At 65.1% G+C, this 27,135-nt stretch overlaps 3 protein-coding genes and 1 long non-coding RNA gene across 16 annotated transcripts; 2 read left to right on the forward strand and 2 right to left on the reverse strand.

Annotated features, from left to right (window-relative positions):
* The first annotated feature begins 3,508 nt into the window (after positions 1–3,508).
* LOC147362240 (uncharacterized) lies at positions 3,509–7,184 on the forward strand. Its single transcript, XR_015136060.1, has 2 exons — positions 3,509–3,694; positions 6,813–7,184. It is a non-coding gene; the product is annotated as an uncharacterized LOC147362240 (long non-coding RNA).
* A 5,321-nt stretch (positions 7,185–12,505) lies between these two features.
* On the reverse strand, positions 12,506–15,136 carry LCN12 (lipocalin 12). Its single transcript, XM_086324180.1, has 5 exons — positions 14,939–15,136; positions 14,441–14,577; positions 13,141–13,220; positions 12,945–13,061; positions 12,506–12,846 (listed from the first exon to the last, which is right to left on the reverse strand). The coding sequence occupies exons 1-5, from the start codon at positions 15,053–15,055 to the stop codon at positions 12,623–12,625; spliced, it is 675 nt and encodes a 224-aa protein (XP_086180306.1). The 5' UTR covers positions 15,056–15,136; the 3' UTR covers positions 12,506–12,622.
* A 5,264-nt stretch (positions 15,137–20,400) lies between these two features.
* C8G (complement C8 gamma chain) lies at positions 20,401–23,538 on the reverse strand. Its single transcript, XM_086323911.1, has 10 exons — positions 23,423–23,538; positions 22,321–23,276; positions 21,972–22,131; positions 21,651–21,774; positions 21,445–21,581; positions 21,271–21,341; positions 21,096–21,203; positions 20,752–20,853; positions 20,625–20,663; positions 20,401–20,543 (listed from the first exon to the last, which is right to left on the reverse strand). Exons 1-10 carry the CDS (start codon positions 23,536–23,538, stop codon positions 20,530–20,532), a joined length of 1,827 nt encoding a protein of 608 aa, XP_086180037.1. The 3' UTR covers positions 20,401–20,529.
* On the forward strand, positions 22,545–26,909 carry FBXW5 (F-box and WD repeat domain containing 5). Of its 13 annotated transcripts, none has more exons than XM_086324124.1 (9): positions 22,545–22,725; positions 23,706–23,921; positions 24,062–24,219; positions 24,507–24,681; positions 24,769–24,953; positions 25,028–25,445; positions 25,647–25,794; positions 25,867–26,079; positions 26,171–26,909. In XM_086324124.1, exons 2-9 carry the CDS (start codon positions 23,729–23,731, stop codon positions 26,412–26,414), a joined length of 1,734 nt encoding a protein of 577 aa, XP_086180250.1. In that variant the 5' UTR covers positions 22,545–22,725; positions 23,706–23,728; the 3' UTR covers positions 26,415–26,909. The 13 variants fall into 13 exon arrangements, with proteins under 13 accessions (XP_086180250.1, XP_086180253.1, XP_086180260.1 ...); XM_086324127.1 differs by having other exon boundaries at positions 24,805–24,953; XM_086324134.1 differs by having other exon boundaries at positions 24,840–24,953.
* The last annotated feature ends 226 nt before the right edge of the window (positions 26,910–27,135 follow it).

Genomic DNA, 27,135 nt, shown 5'->3' on the forward strand with positions numbered 1-27,135 from the left:
GCATGGGGGTGAGAAGAGGGCAGCACCCACACCCCAAGCCAGGCACCCACGCCACGCCCCCACCCCGCCTGCGCCCACACACGGCGCCCCACCCATGCCCCGCCCACGCCCCCACTACCCCCATGCCCCTCGCCCATGCCCCACCCACGCCGTGCCCACACCCCGCGCATGCTGCGCCCTGCGCCCCACGCCCCGTGCCCCCGCCCTGCACCCATGCCCTCCCATGCCCAGCGCCCACGCCCCGCTCTCAGGGCTCAGCTGTCTCCGGAGGCCTGGTCCTGGATGGGGGCACTCCCTGCCTCGGAGTCACCCTGTCCCCTCAGCCCAAGCAGGGTGGGCATGAATGCCACTTGGTGCTGTGGGATCCAGGGGCACACAGGGACCCCCCCCAAGGCCTTGTGGGGGTGAGACGTGACCCAGGCCCTAGGACGCAGGGGAAGGAGGGTGTGGGGCCCCCGAGACCAGGCTAGCCGGACACGCCAGAGTGGGGTCGCTTCTGGGACCACTGCGGCCTCACACTGGTCTCCCCAGCCCACCCGCCCAGCCTTCCCCGGGGGGCAGCCAGGGGACCCCGCCATGTGCAGCCACCTCAGGGGACATCTGCTGTCCAGGGGCTCCAGTAACTGCTGGAGTGGAAAAAACCCGACTCTCGGCTAATCCGCCCAGACCTAAGAAATACAATTACTTCCTTCAAAACAAAACAGCTTCCCGCCACAGCATTCCTGCCTGAGCCACCCGAGCAGCCTGCCTGCGGGGTGATCATCCTGAAGAAACACAAGAGACAGCCTGTCTGTGGACGCAGGCACGCCAGTGCACACGTGTGCATGCGTGTCTGGGTGCGTGCACTCGGTGGAAATGATGTTTGCGCCCTCCTATCCCCAGCACCCAGGGAACTGTGGCCTCCTCACCAGGGAAGGGAGGTGGCCCTCAGACCCCCCGGGATCCTACGGGCAGTTCCCTGGGCTGGATCTGCGGTGCCCAGAGCCAAGACCCTCCCCGAGCCCACCGCCATTTCCCGTCCAAGAGAACACCAGGGGGGTCCCCAGATGGCTGCCCGGGAGGAGCCCTGCTGTGCGGGCAGCCACAGATGATGGGTGACGTTGGACACCTTGACATCCAGCCGGGGACCCTGCTGGCTGAGCTCTGGCCGCCTGGCACCCTGGCCTTGCCAGCCTTCAGCAAGCCCCCCCAGGGAGGAAAGAAGGGGTGTGAATGCTCCGGGGTGCTCTGGGGCTGAGGGCAGGAGGGCTCTACCTGCTGAGCGGGGGCCTGTTCTCCCTCCCAGGGTCTGTCTGTTCTTCTGGCTCCTGGGAACTGGTCAGCTTGCATGGGGCAGGGGCGGCAGGGGGAGCCTGGCTTGTCAGCCCCGCACTTCCCTCCATGTTGGGAGTCCAGGCCGCCCCGCCTGGCTCCCAGGTCAGGTCAAGGGTCTGCAGAAGGGTCAGCATGGTGGGGGCCCCTTTCCAGGACAAGACTGGCCTGGAGGCCTCACCCAGCCCTGTTCCTGGGGACCTGCCCCATGGCCACCCAGGGGTGCACAGGCCCCTCACAGAGCTCCCCACACAGGCTGCCCCTTCTGTCTTCCCAGCAGAGGCATCTGGAGGACTCCCCACGGTCTCCCTGCCACAGCTGGACGGGGTGCCCCCACAGCAAGCGGGATCCTCAGTCACGTGGCATCACCCTCCCTGGGGGCCCTGTGTCCTCACTGTGTGTTTGGGAGCCAAGGGGTGACTCCTGGGGAGTCAGGCAAGCAAGCCCAGGTTGCACTTTGTTGGGGGGTGGCTACTGGGAAAGGTGCTTCCCCGGGGCCAGCATGGGCCCAGGAGGGAAGGCGGGCGGCGGGGGCTCCTGCTCAGCTCTGCACCCACAGATCCGGTCCCCCAGGACCCCGAACACCCCAGCCCACCCCGTTCCTGTCTCAGGAAACAGGCAGCGTCAGCTCTGGAGGCCCCCAGGGTCTGGTCCCTGGCCAGCAGGCCCAGATGGTGCTGGGGGCTCTGGGGCCAGGATCAGACTTGATCCTGCCGCCCACAGGGCCTGGGCCCGGGCCCACAGTGGGCCAGCTGCACAGCTCCAGCCTGCAGCCTCCCAAGTCCCCCCCAGGGCACAACATTCCAGGACGGGCCCTTCCTGTCCTGTCCTCCCCGTTCCCCCGCCTCAGGGACTGGAGGGGGGCCCCCGGCCTCACACAGCCTCCGCCCCCGTGCCCAGGCCCGCCCTGCGCCCAGGCCCGCCCCTCCTGACGCTTCCTCACCCTGTGCCTGCTCACGGGGTGGGGGCCACACGAGGGGCGAGTGGGCCAGGCACCTGCCTCCCGCCTTGTCCCAAGGCCACTTGGGTCCAGTGGTCTGGCCACGTCGAGCGGGCCCATATCCACCGTCCAGGCCCGTGGGGCGCCTACCCAGGCCCTGGCATCCTGCCCAGAAGGAAGCAGGCAGGGCGGCCCTGCCGCGGACGCCGCATCCACAGGCCCTGTGCCTGATCTGTGGGCTGGCTTCCCAGGGGGGCCAACGGCAGTGACCACGGGGCAGCGCCCGGGGGACCCCTTCTGTCTCGAGGGACGCGGGGTTGTGTTCCACCCGGGAGCGAGCCTAAGGCACCACCTCCCCAGGAGCCAGGGGACACCAACAGGAGTGCGGGGGTCCCGGTCATCAGCACTTCCTGTGGCCGCCTCCTGTCCAGGCAGCTTGCAGCCCGGCTCCCCTCCAGGGACACAGTAACTGAACTGGAGGCTGTGACAGCCCCTGGGCCAGGGATGGGGCTCTAGACCCAGTCGTGGGGGAAAGTGGGTTTCTGTACAGGAGGGCCGGGAGGGCGGTGGGGAAGCACGGAGCTCCCAAAGGGCCCCCCAGGACGCCCACGCCTGCAGGAGAGGCGGGCGGGACCTCGGCCAGCACAGGCGCGGCTGCCCGGACACTGAGGGGCAGGTCCGTCCATCAGGTGCAAACCCGGGCGGATGAAGGGCAGGAGAAGTGGAGCGGCTGCAGAGAAAGCAGGGTCCCTGGGGTTGACGGCCTCCCAGCCCAGATCCGGACCTAGAACCAGGCAGCCGGCCCTGGGGCCCGGCCCTTGCTGGTGTTTCCTTTCTGTTTCTCCTTCCTCCTGTTAGCGTTCACATCCATGTCCTTGGAGATTAACTTTACAGTTTTTTTTTTAAAAACACAGAGCCTTCAGTGGGCCTGTGGCCAACAGCAGCAAGCAGGTGGTTCCGCGGGGACCCAGCAGCCCCGCAGGTGAGGAGAAAGGGGCACCTCCTCAGCTGTGCAGGGACCCCGGTTTCCTACGGGGGAGATCGCCCTTCCCCACTGCTGTCGGAAGTTCGCGTGTGCCTGGGAGACAGCGGAAAGGCCCCGCACAGGTGCCCCGTTCATCAGTGAGGTGCCTTTCATGCAAACCTGCCCTCTCTGCCGTTTATTCGGAGGAGCTCACCCCTCGAGCAGGTCTTCTCTGATGCTGGCCTGACATTGGTTCGGGGCGGGGATTGCCCTGGGGGTGGAGGCTCTCCCTCGCCGGCCCCTCCCCCTGGCCTGCCCTCCCAGCCTGGCCCAGCGGCAGCGGGGATCCCGAGGAGCGCCCCCCACTCCCGCACCTCGAGTCCCGGCAAGTGCAGCAGCCGCGGGGTTGGGGGTCCGGTCTGCAGTTCTAGGGGACACGGCAGCCCTCCCCGCTTTCTGTGTTCTCGTGCGACAGTTTAGTAGGTATTTTGTTTTGGACTTTGCTCATTTCATCTAAACTTTCCCTTTGGGCGTGTGACGGTGCCCGTGATGCCCTCTCGTGAGCCTGGATGGTCTCCGGCAGTGCTGTGCAGCCTGGCGGTGGGTGCTGCCTATCTCCTTCCTCGGGCAGCCTTGCCTGCCGTCCGTCCACTTGACCGCTGCAGGAACCGCCGGGGACTTTGCTGTCTGCTCTGCTGTTTTTCCGTTTGGTCCTGGCCCGACTGCCTTATTTCCTCCTGAGACGCCCTCGGGGCGAGCTGCCGTTTTCTCCACTTCCTGACCGAGGCGGTTAACCCTTCCCCCTTCCGCTCCGCTAACACGTGCAGGGCGGCTGCTGGGCGGGGGGGGGGGGGGGGGGGGGGCCGGCGGGGGGGGGGCGGCGGGGGGGGCCCTCCCCCCCCAACACCCCACACCCCTTCCCCACCCTCCACCCCCACCCTGCCAGCCCCAGGGATGGGGCACTAGCTTTGACATAAAGTGTTTTCTAAAGTGTTTAGTGAAAAATATCTTCAGGGTCTCCCTCGTGGCTAAGTGGTAAAGAATCCGCCTGCCAATGCGGGAGACATGAGCTCGATCCCTGGTCCAGGAAGATCCCGTGGGCTGCAGAGCAACTGAGCCCGGGAGCCGGAACTGTCGACCCCACGTGCCTAGAGCCCCTGCTCCGCAACCAGAGAGTAACACCCACACTCCACAACCGAGAAAGCCCTTGCAGCAACCAAGACCCAGCACAGCCAGAAATAAATAAAGTTAGACAATTTCTGATTTCCACCTCATTTCCTCTTTAATTGCTCATCAACTATTTAGAAGAACTTTTTCCCCTCCTTTTTTCCTTTTTAAAAATTGAACTACAGGTAATTTATAATGTTCTTAGAAGAACATTTCTTAATTACCAGACCTGCAGAGATGTTTTTAAAAGAAGATTTGATTTACAATATGTTTGTGTTGTGGTCAGACAAAAATTAAAAAAAATTGTTTTGGCCGTGCCGACTGTGGGGTCTTAGTTTTCCCACCAGAGATTGAACCCCTTGCAGTGGAAATGTGGAGTCTCAGCCACTGGAGCACCAGGGAGGTCCCCTACTCCTCCATTTAATCCTTATGTGTATGGAAACTTGCTTTGTGGTCTAGTAGTTGGTTAACTTTTGTAAATACCCACATAAACTAGATGTATCGGTCATAGTAAAACCTGTAACTGAACTGAGCTGAAGTGAAAACTGTGAACCCGAGATGCCCATCAGTGGGCAGATGTATGACCGACTTTTGGTACATCTGTGAGGTTAAGCACTCAGTTCAGTCACTCAGTTGTGTCTGACTCTTTTCGACCCCAGGGACTGCAGCATGCCAGGCCTCCCTGTCCATCACCAACTTCCACGGCTTGCTCAAGCTCATGTCCATCAAGTCAGTGATGCCATCCAACCATCTCATCCTCTGTCGTCCCCTTCTCCTCCTGCCCTCAATCTTTCTCAGCATCAGGGTCTTTTCCAGTGAGTCAGTTCTTCCCATCAGGTGGCCAAAGTATTGGAGCTTCAGCTTCAGCATCAGTCCTTCCAATGACTGTTCAGGACTGAGTCCCTTTACGATTGACTGGTTGATTTCCTTGCAGTCCAAGGAACTCTCAAGAGTCTTGTCCAACACCACAGTTCAAAAGCATCAATTCTTTGGCATTCAGCATTCTTTATAGTCCAACTCTCACATCCATACATGACTACTGGCAAAACCATGACTTTGATTAGATGGACCTTTGTCAGCAAAGTAATGTCTCTGCTTTTTAACATGCTGTCTAGGTTGGTCATAGCTTTTCTTCAAAGGAGCATGAGTCTTTTCATTTCATGGCTGCAATCACCATCTGCAGCAATTTTGGAGCCCAAGAAAACAAACTCTACCACTGTTTCCACTGTTTCCCCATCTATTTGCATGAAGTGATGGGACCAGATGCCATGATCTTAGTTTTCTGAATGTTGAGTTTTAAGCCAACTTTTTCACTCTCCTCTTTCACTTTCATGAAGAGGCTCTTCAGTTCCTCTTTGCTTTCTGCCATAAGGGTGGTGTCACCTGCGTATCTGAGGTTATTGATATTTCTTCCAGCAATATTCCAATATTCCACGAGATTCCAGCTTGTGCTTCATCCAGCCCAGCATTTCACAAGATGTACTCTGCATATAAGTTAAATAAGCAGTGTGACAATATACAGCCTTAGTGTACTCCTTTACAAATTGGGAACCAGTCTGTCCAGTTCCAACTGTTGCTTCTTGACCTGCATACAGGTTTCTCAGGAGGCAGGTCAGGTGGTCTGGTATGCCCATCTCTCAGCAACAAAAAGGGATGGACCATTGATTCAAGCAACCATGTGGATGCATCACAAGCTCATTTTTTCTCAGTGAAGGAAGGCAATAAAAGCGTTTGCTCTGTGTGTTTCCACTGAGATGAGACTAGAAAATGCAAACTCACCTGTGATAACAGCCGTGCCTGTGGGGCGAGGGACTCAGGGAAACTTTTGAGGTGACAGAGTCACTTACTCAGCTTCATCACCACGGTTTCCTGGACACACACACATTTACAAGCTTATCAGCTTGTCCCCAGAAATGTGCTCAGCTTGCTGCATGTCCGTTTCACCTCAGTAAAGCTGTCGGGAGACCTCCTTGTGTCCTTGGGGCGAAGGTACGACCTGCGGCTGGTGAGTGCAGTGCCCTCTCCACTCCCCGTTATTCAGACCTCATGTCCTGGATGAGCCCGCGAGCCAGGACTGTCATCCGCGGAGGGAGGTCTGTAAAGTCCCACAAGGATTGTGGGTTTCTGTCTCCTGTGGTTCTGTTATTTCTTGCTTTTGTTATTTTGAGGCCATATTATTAACTTCATACAAATGAAAAGTTCTGGTATGTTCTTGATTCCACTGTCATTATGAAATCACCCTTTCGTCACTAGTAATTCTTATGTCCTAAAGTCTTCTTTGTCTGGTATTAGTATAACTTTCACCGGACTGATATTAACCTAGGGAATCTTTTTCCTTTACCTCTTAATATTTTTTTGTTTTTGTTTTTCTTTTTTTTCCTCCTAACATTTATTTACCATTTTGTCTTAAATGTTTCTCTCATAAAACAGCCTATGATGCATTTAAAAAAAATCCTGTCTGGGAGCTTCCCTGAAAGAATCCACCTGCCCGTGCAGGAGACATGAGTTGGATCCCTGGTTAATGGAGCAACTCAGCTCATGTGCCAAAGCCACTGAGCCCACAGACGGCAGAGCCCGTGCTCCGCAGCAAGAGAAGCCGCTGCAGCGAGCAGCCGGGCACCACAAGAGGAGGACCCTGCTCCCCGCAACCAGAGGAAAGCCTGGGCAGCAACAAAGACTCAGCACAGCCAGAAATAAATCAATTAAGAAAAAATGTTATCTGATGAGACTTTTAAGACATAACTTTATTTAATGTAACAACTTACATTGGGATTTAAATGTACTTTCTTACTTGGTGCTTTATGTCTTTCCCACCTGTTTTTTCCACGGGGTCACAAAGAGGCAGACGCGACTGGGCGGCTGAGCAGCAATATATTTACGTGTGTGTGTGTGTGTAGTTGTGTGCGTGCGTGCGCAGGTTTTGCTGCGTGTACACATGTATGTATATGTGTGTGTGCGTACACGTACATGTTTGTGGGCAGCATCTATGCACTCCAGACGTGGGATTCCTAGGACCCAGCAGCCTCATCCCGAGCACGCAGCTCTGAGCCGTTTTTACAGACAGCACTCTGACAGCAAATGTGGCGGTTTCCACCCCAACCAGTTCTCTGGTTCTCTGGCACCAGCTGGGTGTCCCACAGTTTGATTTTGACACTAACTCCCCGGCGTCAGTGCAGACCCCACAGACCAAGGGCTCCGTCCCACAGGGCTGTCCCCACACATCGGACGCCACCACCTCACCAGCTGTAATCAGGGGCTCCCGGGACCCCTTCCTGGGGCTCAGTACTAGCTGCTGCAGCCCACACGAGCAGGCCCACGGCTCACTTGCTATTTGCAGTGTATCCTGAAGGTACAGGTGGAATCGGCCAACGGCCGGGGTGCACTGCCTTCCCAGCACCTCTGCACGTTCACCCAACAGGACCTCTCCGGACCTCACTGGCGGGGTCTGGGGAGGCTGCATCATGCAGGCGATTAAATGACTGGCTGTTAGTGATGCGCTCAGGAGGTCCGGGTGGGGCCAGAAGCACCCCCGCCCCGAGCCAGCCTTGGTCTTCCTGGATTCCAGCCCGCACTCTGAAGCCACGTAGGGTTTCCTAGCCGCTCCGCCCCCAGCTCCTGGCAGCCACCACTCCACTGTCTGTGGGCCCACTTGTTCTGGACGCTTCGTGTAAACGGAGCCACACGCTCTGCGTCCTTTCGTGTCTGGCCTTTTACCCAGTGTCCTCGGGGTTCACGCTGGTGCAGCGCGTGTCAGACTCTTCTTCGTTTTTGTGGCGGGGCTGCCGCAGGCCTCAGACCTCACAGCTGGTGCCCCCAAGTTACCAGGAACAAGAGCCGTGTGGGCACGTGAGCAGGGGGCATGTGTGCGCCTGCATGTGCTGTGTGTGTGTGTGTGTGTGTGTGTGTGTGTGTGTGTGTGTGCTGTGCATGTGACGTGTGTGCGGGGGGCCTGGGCAAGGCCGAGGAGGTGGAGCCCGTGTTTCAGCATGGCCCCAGCCCTCCCCCACCACAGGTGGGAACTGTGGCTTCCTCACTAGGGAAGGTGATGGGGGTCAACCGCCCATGGTCCCGCCCTGTGCCCTCTCCCCGGCCCCACGGTCATGCAGCTGTCCCTCTGGCTGCCCTGCCCTGTCCCCCCTCAAGTGGTCAGACCCCAGCAAGCCCAGTTGCACACATGGGGCCTCAAAGGGTCCTGAGACCTCAAGGGCCCTCTGCTCTCCCTGAAACGGTCCCCCGGGGGCCGGGGTGGTCTCTCCTGTGCCGGGGTGGTCACTGCGGCCACCCAGACCCAGACGCAGCTCTGTCCTCCCAGCCATGTCACCGCCCTCAGGGGCCCCAGAGACCTGGGAAATAGAACTGCGCTGAATCCCGGGTTCCTGGACCAACCAACATCACGGCCACAGCTCAGCAGGGCCCGTGTGTCCACCCGGCCAGCAGGATTAGAATCCCATGGCCGGAGTCGGGGCCTGGTCTGGGCCCTCGCCCACGTCTGGCCCTGCTGGCATGCGGCCGCCACACTGCCCTGCCTGCAGGGGGCTTGGTTGAGAGAACCAAGGGGCTGAGCTCCCCAGGGCACTGGGGTCTTCTGACATCTTCATGCCTCTAAAGGCTCAGGTGCCAGCGAGTCTGAGCCCAGGGACTGGCTGGACCCACCCGTGTCCCTGGCCCCAGGCCCCCGCTTTCGACTTTACAGGGTTTCTGCTTGTCAGAGGGTAGAGGTAGGGTTCCAGGTGATACTGACCCGTCCTGGGGACAGGCTGGTAACCGAGCCACCCAGAATGTAGGGAGGGACGTCCAGCCAGCCTCAGAGAGAGGCGGCAGGTGGCATGGGCCGAGGGCATGACCTGGACAGACGGCCAGCAGGACAGCTGTGGCAGCACTCGGGCCAGCGGGGCTAGGGGTGGGGCGGCTGCAGTGACCCTGCGCAGCTGCGTCTTGACTTTAGCCAAAAGCAAGCCATCTGGGCCTGCCGGGCAGGGCCATCGCCCCACACTCTCCCATGGGGACAGGTAGAGACCCAGCCTGGAGGACAGGGCCAGGCCGGAGGGCGGGGCACGGAGGGCGGGGCCAGACTGGAGGGCGGGGCCAGGCCGGGGCTGGGGGAAGGGCAGGCCGGAGGCGGGGCTGCGGGACACCCCCCCAGGCTCCCAGCGCGCTGCCGGTCACTGGTGGGCGGGGCCTGGCAGCTCAGAGTTGGAAACTGCTCTTCAGACGATTAAACAGGCCCCTCTGTCTTCCTACGGAGACCATCGGGCCAGCCGCAGGCCAGAACACATGCTTCCAGCGCCCGTCTCTGCCCAACCCCGGCTCCGTCCCCTCAGGACCGGAGCACCTATCCACCCCCACCCTCGCAGTGCTTCCAGCCCAGCTGACAGTGAACCCCAGGCCCACCCCACTGACCAGACAGGAGGGGCGTGCGTGTGGCCAGAGGTCTGGTGACTCTGCCAAGGGGTCGGCCAGCATCCTTGAACCTCAGTTTCCCCATCTGTGCAGAGGCACCAAGGAGCACCCCCCGCCCCCGCAGGGCTGTGCAGGGTTAAGAATCTGGGGGCCCAGTGGGGCCCCACCTCTCTGCCTGCGCCCGGGGCCTGGACCCCACCCAGCTGCTGTCCCCTGTCTGGCCCGGGCCCCAGGCCGGCGAGGGCTTAGACCTGCCTCTAAGGATGGCCCCGTCCACGGAGAACACCACGGGTCAGCGGGGGAAGGACGGAGGAAGAAACACAGTGGGACAGAGAGGGACCACGGCGGAGGGTCCACCCTGTGAACCATCACCCAGTAGCCAGTCCACAGCGGAGAGGCCCATCCTCACGCAGGAAGGAAGGCTGCACCCCACAACCACAAGCCCTTGGTCAGAACACAGCCACCCTCACGCCCACCTCCTCCACCCGTCCTCCCACCAGCCACCCACCTGCACACCTCGAGCCCTCTGCTAACCCCCCCACCTCCGTCCGTCCATCCGCTCAGGGCCCGCCCCCTGCCCCCAGCAGGCAGGTGTTCACGGCCTCCTCTGTGGCCGCTGCCGTTCGGGGTCTGGGACACAGCGGCGGGCAGAGCAGGCTTGTGCCTGGACAACCCGAGCTGTTGGAGAGTCAGATGCACAGAGGGACGTCAAACCGTGACCACAGGAGGCCATCACACGTGGTGCCCCTGGGGTCTATTACAGGGTCAATCTGGGCCATCAAGGAAGGCTTCCGTCCCAGAACCCGCCTGGTTTCTGCGACACCCTGCTCGGTGGACGTGTCTATGAGACCAGGCTCCACCGCCCAGGGATGCTGGAAGGGCTGCCTTCAGAGGAGTTTTAGACCACCCCCTCGTGGAGTCCTCCTGAGGGTAGATGCGCCTGGAGGCCAAGGTCAGGCACAGCAGGGTCTCTCTGGATGCCTGTTACCCTCTCCTGGGGCCGGTTCCACCCCGGCCCTGGGCGCACCCTACACCTCCCGGCTGGTAGACCCGGGGGTGCACCGGGAAGAGACTCGGGAAGGGGTGGTGCCCAGCGCTCAGACTGCGGTTGGTGTCCCGGCTGGCAGCCTCTGCCCTGCGGCGTCCCTGTCCCTGCACCGTCAGTGGCAGGAGGCCCAGCTCCCCTTCCCCAGCCTGGGGCCTCTGTGTCCGGTCCTCCAGGCCTTCTGGGGGCAGAGGGAGGCCTCTGAGGTCCCCCAGCAAGGAGCTGGGAGGATGAGGGGCCTTGTCCTGGGAACCACCTAGTACTGCCCACAAGGACATGCAGACACATTCACGCCCTCGTGCGCATGCCCCTGGTGGGCAGGGGCTGGGCATGGGTGCTCTGAGGGCAGCCCCCACCCGGGTGCCTCCCCACCTGCCCCAAGGTCACGGTCGCTCACACTCCTAGGTCCCAGCACAGCGAGTTTATTTCATGCTGGGAGTGGAGGCGGGGAGAGTGGGGCAGTGAGGCCGGGTTTGGCGGGGGATGAGGTGACTTCATCTTTCAGCATTTCTCAGGCAGGACTGACCACTCTGATGGAGAGACAGAGCCTCGGGATGGAGGCCGCAGGGGACGGGGCAGAGCCGGGAGGGAAACCAAGACAGACACAGACACACACACATGCACACACACACACACAGACTGGCATCGTGCACACATGTACACACACGTGCACACACGCACACACGCACAGACTGGCATCGTGCACACACGCACACACGCACAGACTGGCATCATGCACACATGCACACCACGCGTGCACATGCACACGCACGCACACACGTGCACACACACAGACTGGCATCGTGCACACACGTGCACACACGCACACACACGTGCACACAGTCGCTTTCAGGAGGGAATGGGGAGGAGGCAGGGAGGGGGCAGGGGCTGGGGTGGGGGCCGAGGCACCTCTAGGGGCTGCCCTGCTGCCAGCCTGACCTCCTGGGGGGAAGTGCCCATGGGGCCAGACTCACTGCAGACCCTGGTGGCCAAGCATGGTGGGTGTGCGGTGGGCGTGCACATGCTTGTGAGTGAGTGTGTACCCGAGGGCATCCTCCCTGTGCACGTGTGTGTGCATGCGTGTGTAAGTGGTATATGTTCAAGCGTGAAGTGGTATATGTGCATGTGGCTGTCATGTGTAAGAGCAGAGGAAGGAAACTCAGGGGTGACGGGAGGGGCACTTGGCTGGGGAGGGGGTGACCCAGGGGAGGGGACTTGGGTGTGGAGGGGTGACCTGGGTAGGCGGGGGACACAGGTGGGAGGGGGTGACCTGGGGGAGGGGGACCCGGGTGGGAGGGTGACCCGGGAAGGGGTGACCTGGGTGTGGAGGGGTGACCCGGGGGAGGGGGGACCTGAGTGGGAGGGGGTGACCCAGGAAGGGGTGACCTGGGTGTGGAAGGGTGACCTGGGTGGGAGGGGGACTCAGGTGGAAGGGGGTGACCTGGGGGAGGGGACCTGGGTGGGAGGGGGTGACCCGGGTAGGAAGGGTGACCTGGGTGTGGAGGGGTGACCCGGGGGAGGGGGACCCAGGTGGGAGGGGGTGACCCGGGTGTGGAGGGGGGACCCAGGTGGGAGGGGGTGACCCGGATGGGAGGGGTGACCTGGGAAGGGGGACCCAGGTGGGAGGGGGTGACCTGGGTGTGGTGGGGTGACCTGGGGAGGGGTCCCAAGTGGGAGGGGGTGACCCAGGACTGGGGGACCTAGGGGAAGGGAGACCGTGGGGGAGGGGCTGGCCCCGGGGAAGGGGACGCAGGTAGGGAGGAGACCAAGGAGCATTGAGACCCCCAATACGGACTCAGGCTGAACCCTGGGGTAGCTGGGACCCCACGCTTGGGCCACAGGTGTGGGCCGGGCTCCCGCAGGACCCCCGCAGGGCTCCGAGGCCCCGGGCAGACGCCAGCTGGTGCAGAAGCCCACCTGTCAGGTCTGGAAAGACGATACTGTCATCCGAGAGGCCCTGAGCTCGGACCAGGCAGACGAACTTGTCCAGCACCTGGGTCTGAATAGCCCATATTCTGCCTGGGGGCCGAGGAGCATGGCCTGGCTTCAGCCACACGTAGACTGGCCTCCCTGCCCCCCACCCACCCTGACTGACCGCGCTGGGGCGAGGGGCTCACACAGCAGGCTGACCCTGAGGATCCTCTGCAGGTCCGACTGCTTTTTGGAGAGCAGGAGGGCGAAGGACGCGTAGTCCGTGTCATACACTTGGATCTCCTCGGGGTCCGCCCCGGGCTCTGGCGAGGCAGCCTCGTCAGGCCTCCCCGCCAGCGCCCACAGGCTGCCCCCTCCTCCCCCCGCCCCCCGCCCCCTCACCTCCACTGTGATCCACCGAGAACGTCCCAGGCTGGGACTGCGAAATAAGCTCGTACGACCAGGTGACACAGCGCTGGCCCCTGGGGAGGGGGACGGGCAGGAAGAAGGTTCCAGAACCCGGCCGGGCCTTTCCCAGGGGCTGCCCCCAGGTGGACCCACCAGGAGGGCCCACTCACGAGCCCCAGCAGCCCTGGGGCTTTGCCCCGTGGAGGGGACCTCAGCCCTGGGAGCTCTGGCGCCGTGTGGCCCACCCATCTGTGGCCTCCATCAGGTCCACCCGCTGACCATTCCTCGGCCTGGAACCAGACCCGAAATGCACCCGAGGCACACGCTCGAGGGACGGTGTTTCTGGGCCGTGACGTGCCTGGGAGAGCTCTGGCTGGGCCCTGGACTTGAGCTGGGAGGCAGGACCTGGTGCCCTGACCCTGCCAGGCAAACACACTCGACTGACAGCAACAGTGGAGGCTTCTGGAGGTGGTGTTTGCACTGAGTCCCTGCCCCCCGAGGGATCGGGAGCTGGTAAGGATTTGGAGACTCCCCGCTGGGGTCTGGCGTGGCTGAGCCTGCACAGAGCTGGGGCCGGGGGCTGCTCTGTGCCCCGCTGCTGGCCTCCGGGCTTCCTGTCTCATGCCGGGATCCAAGAACCCCAAGCGAAAGAGATCTCTGGGTGGGTGGGCGAGGAAGGCCTCGGGACCTGCTGGAGGAGCTGCCCCGGGAAGGAAGCCCTTGTGGTTTCAGCGTCTCCAGGGGGGCTGTGCACCCCCAGGGCACCCCCAGGGCTGTCCATCAAGCCTCCCCACTCTCCCCAACCAGTCATCCCGGCTGGCCCAGCAGAGTGCCTGTCGCCCTGGACAGCACAGCGACGGGTCCAGGGGAACGCAGGACTCAAGAAGAGCCGATCAGACACCACGGCCAGGCCGGCCTGGATATTTCTTCTGTTCTGGAATTCTGATCCTGAAGAGGACGTCAGTGTAAGCCACTGTCTTATCCCTGTGAGGGGAGAACCTGCCTGAATGGAAGTCTAGGGCAGGCAGAGCTGAGAGGAGGAGAGGGAGGGGGTGAGGAGTCTCTGATCACAGTGTGTGAGATCTTGGATCCAGTGGAACCTGGCATCCACCAGCCCTGGGGTCTCCTGAGTCTGTGATCTAGTCCGTGCCTCCCCTCTTTTGAAGACGCCCCCCTAGACCCGGGTGAGGTTGTTAGCGGCTCGTGCTGGACATCAAGTTAGGAGGAAGGCCCTGGGAGAGTGCGGCCAGAGCCCCTGGTGGAGCTGCCGCGGAGGCACTGGCCCCTCACTCACCGGATCATGGCGTATGCCGCTTCCAAGTGGTTGTTTTTATTTAGCACGAACGTCGCCGTGAAAGGGCTCAGCAGGGACCTGTCTGCTACCGTGTGGGTGTTGCCCGCCAGGCCGAGGACATACCACTCCCCCTGGAACTGCAGGGGGCCGGGGGTAGGCAGGGGCCGGGCTGGCCGGGAACCCTGCTGCACTCGGCAACAGCTCCCGGTGTTCGGTCACGCTGGCAGGAGCCCGAGAGAGCCCGGGCCTCGCAGGGACTGTGACGCTGGCTGGGGGTGCCCCACAGGGACTGTAATGCTGGCCGGGGGGGCTCTCTGGGCAGAGGGACTGAGATATTCCCCCCAACTCCACAGGGAGAGGTGGGGACTACAGGGGAGTCTAGGGTTCTCTGCTGCCAGAGGCCAGGGGTCTCCATGGTGGGGGTGCCCAGAGACCTGGCCTGGCTGACTCCCCGCACCCAGGCCTGGCGGGCACCTCCTGTCCCTCCTTGGCCCTGACCTTGCTGTCCTCGAAACTCTGCAGAACAGAGCTGGGGGCCGCCCGGGTGTGTGGGCTCTGTCCCTGGAGGGCTCTCGGCAGGTAGAGAAGCACCCACAGGGCCAACCACGGGCCCATCCCGGCAGGGATGGGGTGGGACGCGCCGCTGGTGCTGCTGACCTCAGGCTCGCCCACCTCTTTATGGGCCTGCCTGGGGGTGTGACCTGGCACCGTCCTCCTCAGGACCAGGCTGGGGGTGGGCTCCAGGGGTGGGGCCCAATCAGGCCCTGCCCACCAGAGATGGGGGCATCTGGGTCACAGCCTGGACAGCGTGGGAAGCCAATGGGGCAGGTGGGGTGCCCACTGGGTCCAGCCCTCCCGGGGAGGCCCGAGCCAGCCTCCCGGGCTCGGCCGCCCCTTGCCCCCTCCGGGGGCCTCCCCACGCCGGCCCAGCTGCACCAAAGGACAGAATGCTGTGTCCCAGGCGGGAACCCAGGGGTCAGGGTCAGGGCCAGGGCGTTCTCACTCTGGAACAGGCAGGGCAGCCAGCCCGCAGGCGGCTCCACAGCCCCGAGACCGAAGTGGGGCCAGAACAGGGCTGGGGGGACCTGAGTCACCGCCCAGGAGGCGGGCAGGGGAGGAGGGGACAGGGAAGGCCAGCCGGGCGGGGGCGGCCCCACACGCTGGTCCTGGGGGCTGGAGGGCAGCTGTGGAGGGCGTGGGTGGCCTCAGACACCCCTGGGGGAGGACAGAGCCCTCCTCTCCACTCCAGCCGGGCACTGGGTGCTGGGCTCCGTCAGACGTGGGAAGGACCTGTGCTCGACCCCCGAGCTTGCCCTGGGCCACCTCCCCCCATCCTTGGCCTCCGGGCCCAAGGCTTCAGGCCTTGGCTCAGTCCCAGGCCGCCTCCTCTCCTCTGGGAAGGGCCTGGCCCTGGGGTGGGGCGGGGGCTCTGGGGGGCTCAGCCCCCTGCCTTGACCTCCCTGAGCCTGGCCGGTTAGCCAGGTCTTCTGCTCACAGACTCTGGCCTCAGCGACCTGGTGGTTAACCTCCCGAAGGACCCGTCACGCTCCGCCTAAGCTGGGGGGCAGCCCCCAGCCCCTCTGAAAGCTCCTATCCTACTCCGCTGACCCCACTTGATCCTCAACCCGGCCGAGGCGGCACCTGGCCCCTCGGGCTGTGGGCACTCTGCCGCGCCAGGCCGGGCCCTCCTCCTACCACCGTCCCGCCCACTGGGCCCTCCAGGGAGACTGAGAGCGGCGGTCAGCAGCGTGTCAGATGGGACAGCCCGCCCCCAAGTGCCGCCATCCCACCAGGGCCCTGTGACCACCTGACCTGCCACGGTTAGCTCCTGCAGCGGCTGAGGCCAGGCGAGGCCTCCACCCCAACCCAGCCCTGAGCGGAGCCCCAGGCCCAGGGCTCCCACCGCCCCCCAGGCCCTGTCCCCCTCCAGGCCCTATCCCCCCCCGGGCCCTGTCCCCCCGCAGGCCCTGTCCCCCTCCAGGCCCTATTCCCCCCCGGACCCTGTACCCCCGTGGGCCCTGTCCCCCCCAGGCCCTGTCCCCCCGTGGGCCCTGTCCCCCTCCAGGCCCTATTCCCCCCCCCGGGCCCTGTACCCCCGTGGGCCCTGTCTCCCCCAGGCCCTGTCTCCCCCAGGCCCTGTCCCCCCCCAGGCCCTGTCCCCCCCCCCCGGCCCTGTTCCCCGCCAGGCCCTGTCCCCCCCAGGCCCTGTCTCCCCCAGGCCCTGTTCCCCCCCAGGCCCTGCCCCCCCCACCCCAGGCAGGGCGCCCCCCTCCACATGTGCACCCAGCAGAGTAGGAACGCTGCTGCAGGGGAGCGGGAAGGGTGAGTGAGCCCCCGTGAAGCCCTCTCAAGCTGGGGAACTTGGAGGCCCCTCTGCGGTGGGGGACATCTGGCCCTGTCCCCACACGCAGGGGCCTGGCCCCCTGCCCACCGGAGCTCCTGCGGGGGCAGGGACAGCAGGTGCCCACCGGGAAGCGCCGAGCACAGGGAGTGCCCTGGTGGCCCAGTGGTTAGAATTCCCGGCTTTCACGGCCACAGCCGGGTTCAGTCCCTGGTCTGGGAACTCCCGCCAGCCGCGTGGCCAGAAAACGCCGAGCGCCTGCTGGTGTTGCAGCCGCGGTGGGGAAGCGGTGCTGGAGGCTGGGACGCGGAGCCTCATCCCCGAGGGGCGGGTGGGGGGTCCGAGTCAGTGCAGCTCAGGCATGCATGGCCCTTCCAGACTCCCTGACCAAGACTGCCAGTCAGAGTTCCCTAAGCTTTTCAAGGTTTCTCTTTCTGATAAGATTCTCTAGGCAAGAGTGCTGGGGTGTGTCACCAGGCCCTCCTCCAGGGGATCCTCCCCCACCCCAGGCCTGAGCTGCAGGTTCTTTACCACCCCTGGGAAGCCCGATAAAAAGCCAACTCTTACAATTAAAAAGCAAAGCTCAATTATAACCGATAAAATCTTTACACAAAACGACTCAGGGCTTCCCCAGTGGTGCAGTGGTGAAGAATCCACCTGCCACTGCAGATGTGGGTCTGATCCCTTGGTCGAGAAGGTCCCCTGAAGAAGGAAATAGCAACCCACTCCACCATTCTTGCCTGGGAAATCCCGGGGGTAGAGGAGCCTGGTGGGCTGCAGTCCATGGGGTCGCACGTGTCCGCAGAGTCTGACGTGACTGAGCACACACGTAAAAACGACTCATCTAGAACTGCAACTGCCTCACCTAGTTTTTGAAAACAATTAAAAAAAAAATGTATTTGGCTGTGCTGGGTCTCGTGGCCGCCAGGATCTTCAATTTTTGTTGAGGCACGAGGGATCTTTAGTTTCAGCGTGTGGGATCTGGTCCTCTGACCAGGGATCAAACTGGGGCCTCCTACGTTGGGAGCACAGTTAGCCACTGGAGCACAGGGAAGTCCCTAGATTCTGAAACTTAGGAGGAGGAGGGGGCGAGAGAGGATGGAGTGGCTGGAGGGCGTGACCGACTCGACGGACATGAGCTTGAGCAAGCTCCGGAGATGGTGGACAGGGAAGCCTGGTGTGCCGCGGTCTGTGTGGTTGCAGAGTTGGACACAACTGAGCGGCTGAGCATATAAAACGACTCACCCAGGACTACAGTTGCTTCACCTCGTTTCCTGAAGTGTAACTAGAGCTCGTTACACATTTTAGTGAAATCAAAAAACATTGAGGCCGTAGCGCTCGCTACGGTGTCCCCGGCCCCCAGCTCTGTGTAAGAGCTGCGGCGGGGCTGGGCTGCCCTCGGCCTGGGCCCTGGGAGCCCTCGAGAGGCCTGGCGCAGCCCCTGGAGCCCAGCCCCGCTGGGAGCACCCTTCCTTCCCCAGAAGCCCGAGGAGGCTCTAGGGAGCCTGGCCTCCTGCCCGCAGCTGCCCACACTCAGGGCACAGACCCTCCTTCCTGCCTGGGCACATGCGGCCAGGCCTGCGGGGGCCTCTGGGAACTGCCAGCTCAGAGCCGCAGCCCGGGTGATGAGGTGCCCAGCTCGGCGGGGTCTTTGACTTTCCCCTTCCTGCCAGCCCCATCTGCCTGTCTGGCTGGGAGCCCAGCACCAAGGGACATGGTCCCTGCCCACTGTGGACACTGGGCCCTGGAGGGCTGTGGGCTCCTCCCAGCAACCGTACCCCCTGCCCAGGTCTGGACGGGCCCGCGGGGGGAGGAGGGAGGTGGGCACGCGGAGGTGGGCCCAGGGGTCTCCGACCCTGCTCTCCAGGGACCAGACGGAGGTCCCTCCTGTTTGTGGCCTGCAGCTCACCCGGGGTGGCCTGGCCTCCCCGCAGCCCAGGTGGGGAGGCCGGGGGGGGGGTCCGTCTTGCTGTGCCCACTCTGCCTCACCAGCATCAGGAGTGGCGAGCCCTGGACTTCAGCTCCCAGGGGCAGGGGCCTGACACGCAGTGGGCATCTCAGAGATGTCCATCGGGCAGACACTGAGTCTCCCCGGACGGGGCGGCTTTGGCCGAGCTGAGGCCCACTCCCTGACCTCCTGCCCCAGTGTGGCCCCAGCATGGGGGCCGCCATTTGCCCTCAGGTCTCCCCAAGTCCTCTTGAGGAGGGCCGACCCTCCTCCTCATGGGGGGCACAGTGGGACGGGGCGGGCTGGGCAGTGTGTGCCAGGCACAGCTGCCTGCAGTGCCCCAGGGACGACTAGCAGCCGTCGCGTAGGCCTGGCTCCCGCCCGCCACGGGCTGCTGTGCGGGGAAGAAGGTGGGAGAGAGGTGGGGGAAGAAGGCCAGCCTCCAGTGGGGGCAGGGCGCAGGTCCGGGGCCCATCGGAGCGCGGGCGGGCGGGCCTGGGGGCAGCTGGAACTGGCCCACGTCCTCTGCAGCTTCAAAGGACGGGTCAGGGGGCGGGCTTTCACCAGTGGGCCCGGAGCTGGGCACCCCCACACCAGCAGACCTGGCGGGGGGTGGAGCGGATGCTCCATCAGAGCTCCTGCCCTTTGGTCTCTGCTTCTCAGGGCTCTGCACCGCGGGTTTTTTCTTTGGCGTCCTCTCCGCTGTCAGGGACACAGGTGAGGGTCCCGGGAAGCTTGGCCGGGACCCACGTGTGGAGGGCGCACAGTCGACCGCGGGAGGCCCCATCCCCACGCTTGACCTTCTACCAACAGCCTGCGGTTGTGCGGAGAAGCCCCTCCAGGCAGAGGCTGGGGGGCGGGACACCAGCCCCCATCTGTCCCCAGACCTCAGGGCTCCCACCTTCCAGAAAGTTCTTCTCTACAGGCTAGAGACCATCTTGTGGTCCCTCATGACTGGTGACCCTGGGCAGACCCTGGGTGTGGGCTCCTGGGGGCCACCCCGTCTGTCCAGGCACCCCTCCCCCGGCACTCTGGGCCCCCTGCCGGCCCACCGACGTGGTTGCCCCCAGGGGCGCCTGTTGCTCGCAGCCACACGTGGACTCGCCCCGGGGGGCAGTCCTGTTCACCAGCCAGTCCTGTGCCCCGTCTGGCCCTGTCTGCCCCTGGAGCGGCCGTGAGGGCCACGCAGGCTCCCAGCTGCCTCAGATGGGCCCCAGACCCGGGAAGTGATGGGGGGTGGTTTCCCTGCCTGACCCCCTGAAGCCACATGCTCCTCCCCAGGGGCCCTTCCTGCCTTGGCTACGGGCCCCTGGGGCTCTGGGCCCTGGCTCCCAGGAGGGGTCTCAGGAGGCAAGGGAGACCTGCAGGGAAGGCTCTGGAGAAGACCAGGGCGTCTGCCCAGCACGACGGCCCAGTGGGGCCACGGGGCAGGCCTGCTCAGAGCCAGGGAGCAGGAGAGACAGGCGCCAGTACACGGGACAGAGCAGGGGACACTGGGGTCCGAGGGCAGGGTGCCAGGTGCCCTAGGCCGTGGCCAGGAGCTGTTCCCCACCCCCAACTCCCTGGGGAGGGCTCGGCACCAGGAGGTGGGCCCCCGCCCTCCAGCCCACCAGGGAAGCAGAACAGGTGGGCAGACGCGGGGTTCCAGGGTGGAAAGGAAGAGGCAGCGACTGAGGCTGCGACGTTTAATGAGAGCCCACGGAGCACCCGGGGGAGGGGCAGCTTCGCGGGGGCGGTGGATGAGGGGTGGCAGGTCCAGCTCCGGGCCGGCTCCTTCCTCGCGCGTGGCGGCCACCCGCCTCACCTCCGCACTTCTGCAGCACAGACGCGTCTCAGCTGTGAGGGGGCCCTGGGCACCACCCCCTACATACTGCCCGCTGGAGCTGCCCGCTCACCGTCCAGGGTGTGGAACTGGTCCGCGGCCTCGCAGAAACCTGGGGGCCGGGCCAGGGGTCAGGGGCAGCCGGAGGTGGGGGGTGGGCGGCGAGCCAGGGGGAGACAGGGGCAGGGGATGACACTCACCGTACTTGGGGAAGAACAGGGTGTGGTCCTCGGTCAGGTTGGCCCCCTGGACCCGCTGCTCAAACACACTCAGGAAGGAATCGCTCACAGGGAGCGAGCGGACTGCGTGCAGGACACACGGGCTCCTGGGCACCCACGGGGCAGGGGCCTGCAGGGCGCTCTGGGGGCTGGGCTGTGTGCCTCGGGCTGCGATCTGACCCCTGCTCCCCCGCTTCCCCGTCCCGTTCTGTCCCCACATTTGGGCTGAAGAGCAGGGGCAGGCGGGAGGGAGGAGAGGGCCCACCCAGCCCACCCAACAGCCCTGCGGGCGCAGCAGACCCGGGACCCAGGGCCCCAGGACGTACCGTACAGCTTCACCGACAGCTGCCGCGCCCTCTCCAGGTACAAGACGGCAAAGCCGCGGTAGTCCGTGTCCCCGACGACCACATCCACCGGTCCGCGGGCGCCCCGGGCTGTGGGGAGCCGGCGGGTCAGCCCCACCGCCAGCGCCGTACCCACCCCCAGCGGCCACCGCCTCACCTTGGAGCAGGAAGCGCCCTGGGCGTCCCGTGTCTCCGTACAGCTGCCGCACTGCCCAGCAGATTCCATCCCTGGGGGCACGGCCATCATGGGAGGATGCCCAGCAGGCTGGGGCACACCGACCCGGGTGAGGCCGCAGCTGGGATGGGCTCAGGGGTCCTCGCTGGGACTCACAGCTTTCGGAAGGTGCTGACAACCATGGCTGAGCCCTGAGGAGCCACGTGCAGAGTGGTGGCCTCAGCCCGATGGCCCTGCTCCTGCAGGTAGCGACACGGGGAGGCCACGGCCACCAGGAGCCAGGTCCCTGAGAACTGGGGAGCAGGCTGTGTGAGGGGCGGCAGAGCCGGGTGGGCCCCTGCCCCACCTCGTCCCGGCTCTACCTGCTGGGCGTCAAAGTTGGCCTTGGGCTGGATGGTGCTGATAGGGGATGGGGGCCGCGGGGGTCTCCGCACCCGCTGACCCAGGGAGCTGCTGGCCAGAAGCAGAGTCAAGAGGGCTGCAATCCTGGGGGTCAGCATGGCGATGGCGGCGACAGGGCGAGGGGACCCGCAGGGCAGGACGGCCACGTCCCAGGTCAGAGTCCACTGCCCACTGCTGCCCAGCCGCCCCGCCCAGGAAGTCCGCCCATGCTCCCGCCACCAGAAACCTCTGCCCTGGGCCAGGCAACCCCCGACTCAGCCTCCCAGTGAACTCAGCCTCACCCTGGACATCTGACCTTGGCCCTGCGCTTCCCGGCAGGGGCCGGTCGCCATGTCCGGTGTCCAAAGTCCAAGTTGACCTCTGGTCTTTGTCCACCAGGTGGCTCTGAGTCCACCTGCAACGCGGGAGAACCGGGTTTGAACCCTGGGTCAGGAAGATCCCCTGGAGGAGGAAAAGGCAACCCAGGATTCTTGCTTGGAGACTGCGACGAACTGTACACTCCATGAATGGACAGAGGAGCCTGGTGGGCTGCAGTTCATGGGGTCGCACAGCGTCGGACACGACTGAGCGACCTTCCCTTTCTTTCTCTTGTCCACAAACCCGGTGATTTCCACTGCGGCGGGTGCTCACCCCTTTGCACGTTCATCTCCCCACAGCGAAGCAAGGGCCTGTGAGGCCGCGGAACGCCGGAGCTCGGTCTCGAACCCGCGACCCTGAGCCCCGCGCGCAGCCACGCCCACGGCCGCCGCCCCTCCCCGCTGCCAGGGCCGCTGTTCCAGGGGAGGCCGGACGCGCACAGGCGCACAAGGACGCCCCGGGCCGCGGGGTCCTGACGCGCAGGCGCAGGAACGGCCGACGCGGGCGGTGGCGCTCGGCCGGCGACGGTCATCGATGCCTCGGGGCTCGTGGCATCAGCCTGGCGGCTTCCATCATAGAGACGCGGCGGCCGGAGCGTCGACGAAGGGCGGAAGAGGGTCCGTGGGCTGAGGCCGGGCGCCGGGGCGGGGGCCGCGCATCCGGGCGGAGGCGGCCTTGGTGAGTGCGCCCGCCCGGGGAACGTCGTCACGGCGGCGTCCGGACCCCGGCCCGGGCCCTCACAGCCTAGCCCGGAGAGCGTCGTCACCCCGCCCCGACCCCTGGTCCGGCCCCCCAACTCCCCGGACGCGTCCTTGGCCAATGAATGAATCGCCGAGGCCGCCGGGACTGGGGTGGCGGGGCCCGAGCCGCGGCCCCGCCCCCGGCAGCCCCTCAGGGAGGGTGGGGGGCGCTGGGCGGCCCCGCTCCCGCCCCGCCCCGCCCCGCCCGGCCGTGTCCGCGCTGGCCTGCGGTCAACCTGGCAGGGTCCCCCAGGCCAAAGGGCAGAGGTCAGGGCCGGCTGGTGTTCCTGGCGGCGTGTGGGACGGGCGGCCGGGCCGGCCCTCGTCCCGCCGGCCCCGAGTCTCTCCTGGGAAGGACCTCTATCCCATGCTGACCGCTCCGAAGCCTGGGGCAGCAAGGTCAGAGATGGTGCGCAGGGGTCACCGACCCTTCCCTTCTGGGCCTCGGAGCGGTCACCAGCTCTGGCAACCAGATGTCTCCCCGGGATCCTATGGGGGGGAAGTCAGAGGGCCCCACCCAGAAAGCCTGTCCTCCTGAGGAGGGGAACTTTTGGGGTGACAGTGGGTCCCCCGAGCCCACGGCCACTCCAGCTCCAGCTGGACCAGGCCGGGAAGCTGCGTGTTCAGGGACTCACTGGGCCTTGGGGGACCTCAGGAGTGCAGGGTCCGAGGAGCACGGCTGTGTAGGGGGGCTTGGGGAAGCTCTTGGCTCCTTGGCCGTGCAGGCAGTGCCAGCCGGCCCTCCGCACATGCTCAGTCCAATATAATGCCCAGCAGGGCAGTTGGTGGGGCAGGAGGAGCACCCACTGGGCTGGCTCGGCTCCGCTCAGCCCCGGGCTCCTGTGCCTCTCCTTGGACCTGGGGGCCAGTGTCCTCCCTGGTCCCACCGGCAGCTAAGGGGTTGTGCGTGTGTTTCAGGGCCGCCGGGGCAGAATGTCACGATGGACGAGGGGGAAACACCCCTGCTTCCAGACAGCCTGGTCTACCAGATCTTCCTGAGCCTGGGCCCGGCCGACGTGCTGGCCGCCGGGCTGGCGTGCCGCCAGTGGCAGGCTGTGTCCAGGGACGAGTGCCTGTGGAGGGAGCAGTTCTACCGCTACTACCAAGTGGCCCGAGATGTGCCCCGGCACCCAGGTCAGCACTGGCCCTCACGCTGGCTGGGGACGGCGGGCTGGGCCTGGGAGCAGGCCCGGAGGGTGGGCAGGGCGGCCCCCGGCTGCCAGGGCCTGGGCTTGAGGCCCGCAGCCCCAGCATGACCCCCCCACCCCCGACAGCGGCCACGTCCTGGTTCGAGGAGTTCCGCCGCCTCTATGACGCGGTGCCCTGCGTGGAGGTGCAGACGCTCCGGGAGCACACCGACCAAGTCCTGCACCTCAGCTTCTCCCACTCAGGCTACCAGTTTGCTTCCTGCTCCAAGGACTGCACAGTGAAGGTGAGGGCGGCGGCCCCGGGGGGAGAGGGTCAGGGCTGACAGCCCACGGCGAGGGTCGGAACCTGGACGACCGCCCGGGCTGGGAGGCCGGGGCTGGGCGGCCCTAACTGCCTGCAGGTGAGCAGGGGCCCTGCGTGCAGCTAGGCCAGAGCTCGCTGGAGCACCACGTACTCACAGGCCTCGGGTGGTCTGAAGGCCAGAGACAAGGGACCCCCACCCGATGGCGGTTTCCGGGCGCCAGCAGAGCGGGCTCACCAGGCGTGCCTGCTGGGCGCCCCCACACGCAGATTTGGAACAACGACCTGACCATCTCGCTACTGCACAGCGCGGACATGCGGCCCTACAACTGGAGCTACACCCAGTTCTCCCAGTTTAACCAGGACGACTCGCTGTTGCTGGCGTCTGGGGTGTTCCTAGGGCCCCACAACTCCTCCTCAGGCGAGATCGCGGTCATCAGCCTAGGTAAGAGAGGGCTGGGGGCGGGCGGCCCGACCACCCCGCCCCTAACGCTCCACCCTCTGCCCAGACACCTGCGCCCCACCCCTCCAGCCCCGCCCGCCCCGCCCCTTCCCTCTGCTCCCCCAGACACCTTTGCCCTGCTGTCCCGGGTCCGCAACAAGCCCTACGACGTGTTTGGCTGCTGGCTCACCGACACCAGCTTGATCTCGGGGAACCTGCACCGCATCGGGGACATCACGTCCTGCTCAGTGCTCTGGCTCAACAACGCCTTCCAGGTGCGCGCGGGGGGCGCCCTGTGGCCGGCGCGGCCTCCCGCAGCCCGCGCCTACCTCCGCGCTCCCGCCCCCAGGACGTGGAGTCGGAGAACGTGAACGTGGTGAAGCGGCTCTTCAAGATCCAGAACCTCAACGCCAGCACCATCCGCACCGTCATGGTGGCCGACTGCAGCCGCTTCGACAGCCCCGACCTCCTGCTGGACGCCGGCGCCCCCGGCACAGACTCCAGCCGCGTCTTCGACCTGGGCAGCGATGGCGAGGATGAGGAGAGCGACCCGGGTCCGGCCCGCGCCAAGGGCCTGCGGCGCCTCCTGGACGGGTTCCTGGAGGGCCGGGCACAGCCCCCGCTGCCGGAGAGCACGCTGGAAACTAAGGTGGCCAAGCTGCTGGCCCAGGGCCACACCAAGCCCCCGGAGCAGGGCAGGGCCGCCGCCGGGAACAAGCTCCTCATCTTCACCACCGGCTGCCTCACCTACTCACCGCACCAGATCGGTGAGGGGCCTGGGGCGGGCCCGCCTGTGGGCAGAGCCCCTTCCTCCGTTTGTCCGGGGGCCCAGCTCTAGGCCAGCGCTGCCCCCACTCACCCCTGGGCAGGCACACGTTCAGATCTGGGGATGCAGGGCAGGCAGAACCCTAGCCGTCTGGGAATTGCCAGGTACCGAGGCGCCGCCGCCACCCCCGCCCTCCTTGCAGGCATCAAGCAGATCTTACCGCACCAGATGACCACAGCCGGGCCCGTTCTGGGCGAGGGCCGGGGCTCCGACGCCTTCTTCGATGCGCTGGACCACGTCATCGACGTGCACGGACATATCATCGGCATGGGCCTGTCCCCCGACAACAGGTGGGCCTCTGTGGGCAGCCCGGGGGCGGGGGGAAGCTCCGTGGGCGCGCACTGAACTGCGTGCCGGCGCAGGTACCTGTACGTGAACAGCCGCGCCTGGCCCAGCGGCTCGGTGGTGGCTGACCCCATGCAGCCGCCACCCATCGCCGAGGAGATCGACCTGCTGGTTTTCGATCTCAAGACCATGCGGGAGGTGAAGCGGGCTCTGCGCGCGCACCGCGCCTACACGCCCAACGACGAGTGCTTCTTCATCTTCCTGGACGTCAGCAGGGACTTCGTGGCCAGGTGGTGGGGTGATGCCTGGGCGGGGCGGGGCGGGGCGGGGCGGGGCGGGGTTGGGGGCGGGGCGGGGCTCACCGCACTGTCCCCTCCCCAGTGGGGCCGAGGACCGCCACGGCTACATCTGGGACCGCCACTACAACATCTGCCTGGCCAAGCTGCGGCACGAGGATGTGGTCAACTCTGTGGTCTTCAGCCCCCAGGAGCAAGAGCTCCTGCTGACGGCCAGCGACGACGCCACCATCAAAGCCTGGCGCTCGCCCCGCACCGTGCGCGTCCTCCAGGCCCCGCGCCCGCGCCCGCGCCCTTTTTTCTCCTGGTTCACCAGCCAGAAGCACTGAGGCGCTGGGGCCCGCCGAGCACGCCCGGGACCCTTTCCCAGGGCTGAGTGCTGCCCAGACCGCACAGGGGCAGAGCAGCTCGCCACAGGAATGCCTTAGGAAGGGGGCCGGGAGGCCGCAGGGAGCGCGGCCTGGCCCCCACCACGCTCGCGCACACACACCGCCTCCCACAGCTGTGCCGCTCAGCACCGGGCAGCCAGGGTCACGTCTGACTGGCCCGGGGCGCACAGGACACTGTGTCCCTGCCCCCCGCTCCTCACCCACCCCTTTCCCCTGGGCCTGGGCCCTGGGCCCTTCAGCACCACGTGTCCCCTGGCAGCCCTGTGGGGCCTGGCGCTGTTCACTGGGCCCAGCCTTGCCCAGGGAGCTGGGGCTCCCTCCTCTGGGAGCTGCCCAGCATCAGGGTTGCAATGCAGGTCAGGCTGTCATGAGCCCAGGGGACGTGCATGTCACTGGTCACCTGTTCAGGGTCTGAATAAACAGTTGGCAAGAGCACAGCACTGACCAGTCTCTGTGCAGGGAGGGGTGTGGCATCCACTCGGGCCCTTGGTGTGCTTGCTGGACGGGGTGGGGCGCCCCAGGCCACACGCTGGAGCTGCCCTGAGCCGGCCAGTGGGGACTCAAGTTTGTGTCCCCAGCTGTAGCCCCCACGGCGTCTAAACAAGGCCCCGGCACCCACTCCTGAACAGGCCCACTGTGTGCCCGCTCCCCGCCAGCAGGG

The sequence above is a fragment of the Bos grunniens genome, chromosome 11 (assembly GCF_055505025.1).
Source record: "Bos grunniens cultivar Pamir isolate PY7600 chromosome 11, Bosgru_T2T1.0, whole genome shotgun sequence".
Taxonomy (NCBI): domain Eukaryota; kingdom Metazoa; phylum Chordata; class Mammalia; order Artiodactyla; family Bovidae; genus Bos; species Bos grunniens.

What these genes read in the sequence shown, in the direction of transcription:
- LCN12 (XM_086324180.1), bottom strand. Translation starts at nt 15,055, where the DNA reads ATGGGCCCGTGGTTGGCCCTGTGGGTGCTTCTCTACCTGCCGAGAGCC. An exon ending in AGAGTTTCGAGGACAGCAAG is followed by an intron (nt 14,578 to 14,938) that starts GTCAGGGCCAAG and finishes GGCCCCCTGCAG; the next exon opens with TTCCAGGGGGAGTGGTATGT. An exon ending in GCGGCATACGCCATGATCCG is followed by an intron (nt 13,221 to 14,440) that starts GTGAGTGAGGGG and finishes CCCCCTCCCCAG; the next exon opens with GGGCCAGCGCTGTGTCACCT.
- C8G (XM_086323911.1), bottom strand. Translation starts at nt 23,538, where the DNA reads ATGTGCGGAGGGCCGGCTGGCACTGCCTGCACGGCCAAGGAGCCAAGA. An exon ending in GCCAAGGTCAGATGTCCAGG is followed by an intron (nt 21,775 to 21,971) that starts GTGAGGCTGAGT and finishes GCTGACCCCCAG; the next exon opens with GATTGCAGCCCTCTTGACTC. An exon ending in CCTGTTCTTCCCCAAGTACG is followed by an intron (nt 20,664 to 20,751) that starts GTGAGTGTCATC and finishes CCCGGCCCCCAG; the next exon opens with GTTTCTGCGAGGCCGCGGAC.
- FBXW5 (XM_086324124.1), top strand. Translation starts at nt 23,729, where the DNA reads ATGGACGAGGGGGAAACACCCCTGCTTCCAGACAGCCTGGTCTACCAG. An exon ending in GATCGCGGTCATCAGCCTAG is followed by an intron (nt 24,682 to 24,768) that starts GTAAGAGAGGGC and finishes CCACCCCTCCAG; the next exon opens with CCCCGCCCGCCCCGCCCCTT. An exon ending in GGCTCAACAACGCCTTCCAG is followed by an intron (nt 24,954 to 25,027) that starts GTGCGCGCGGGG and finishes TCCCGCCCCCAG; the next exon opens with GACGTGGAGTCGGAGAACGT.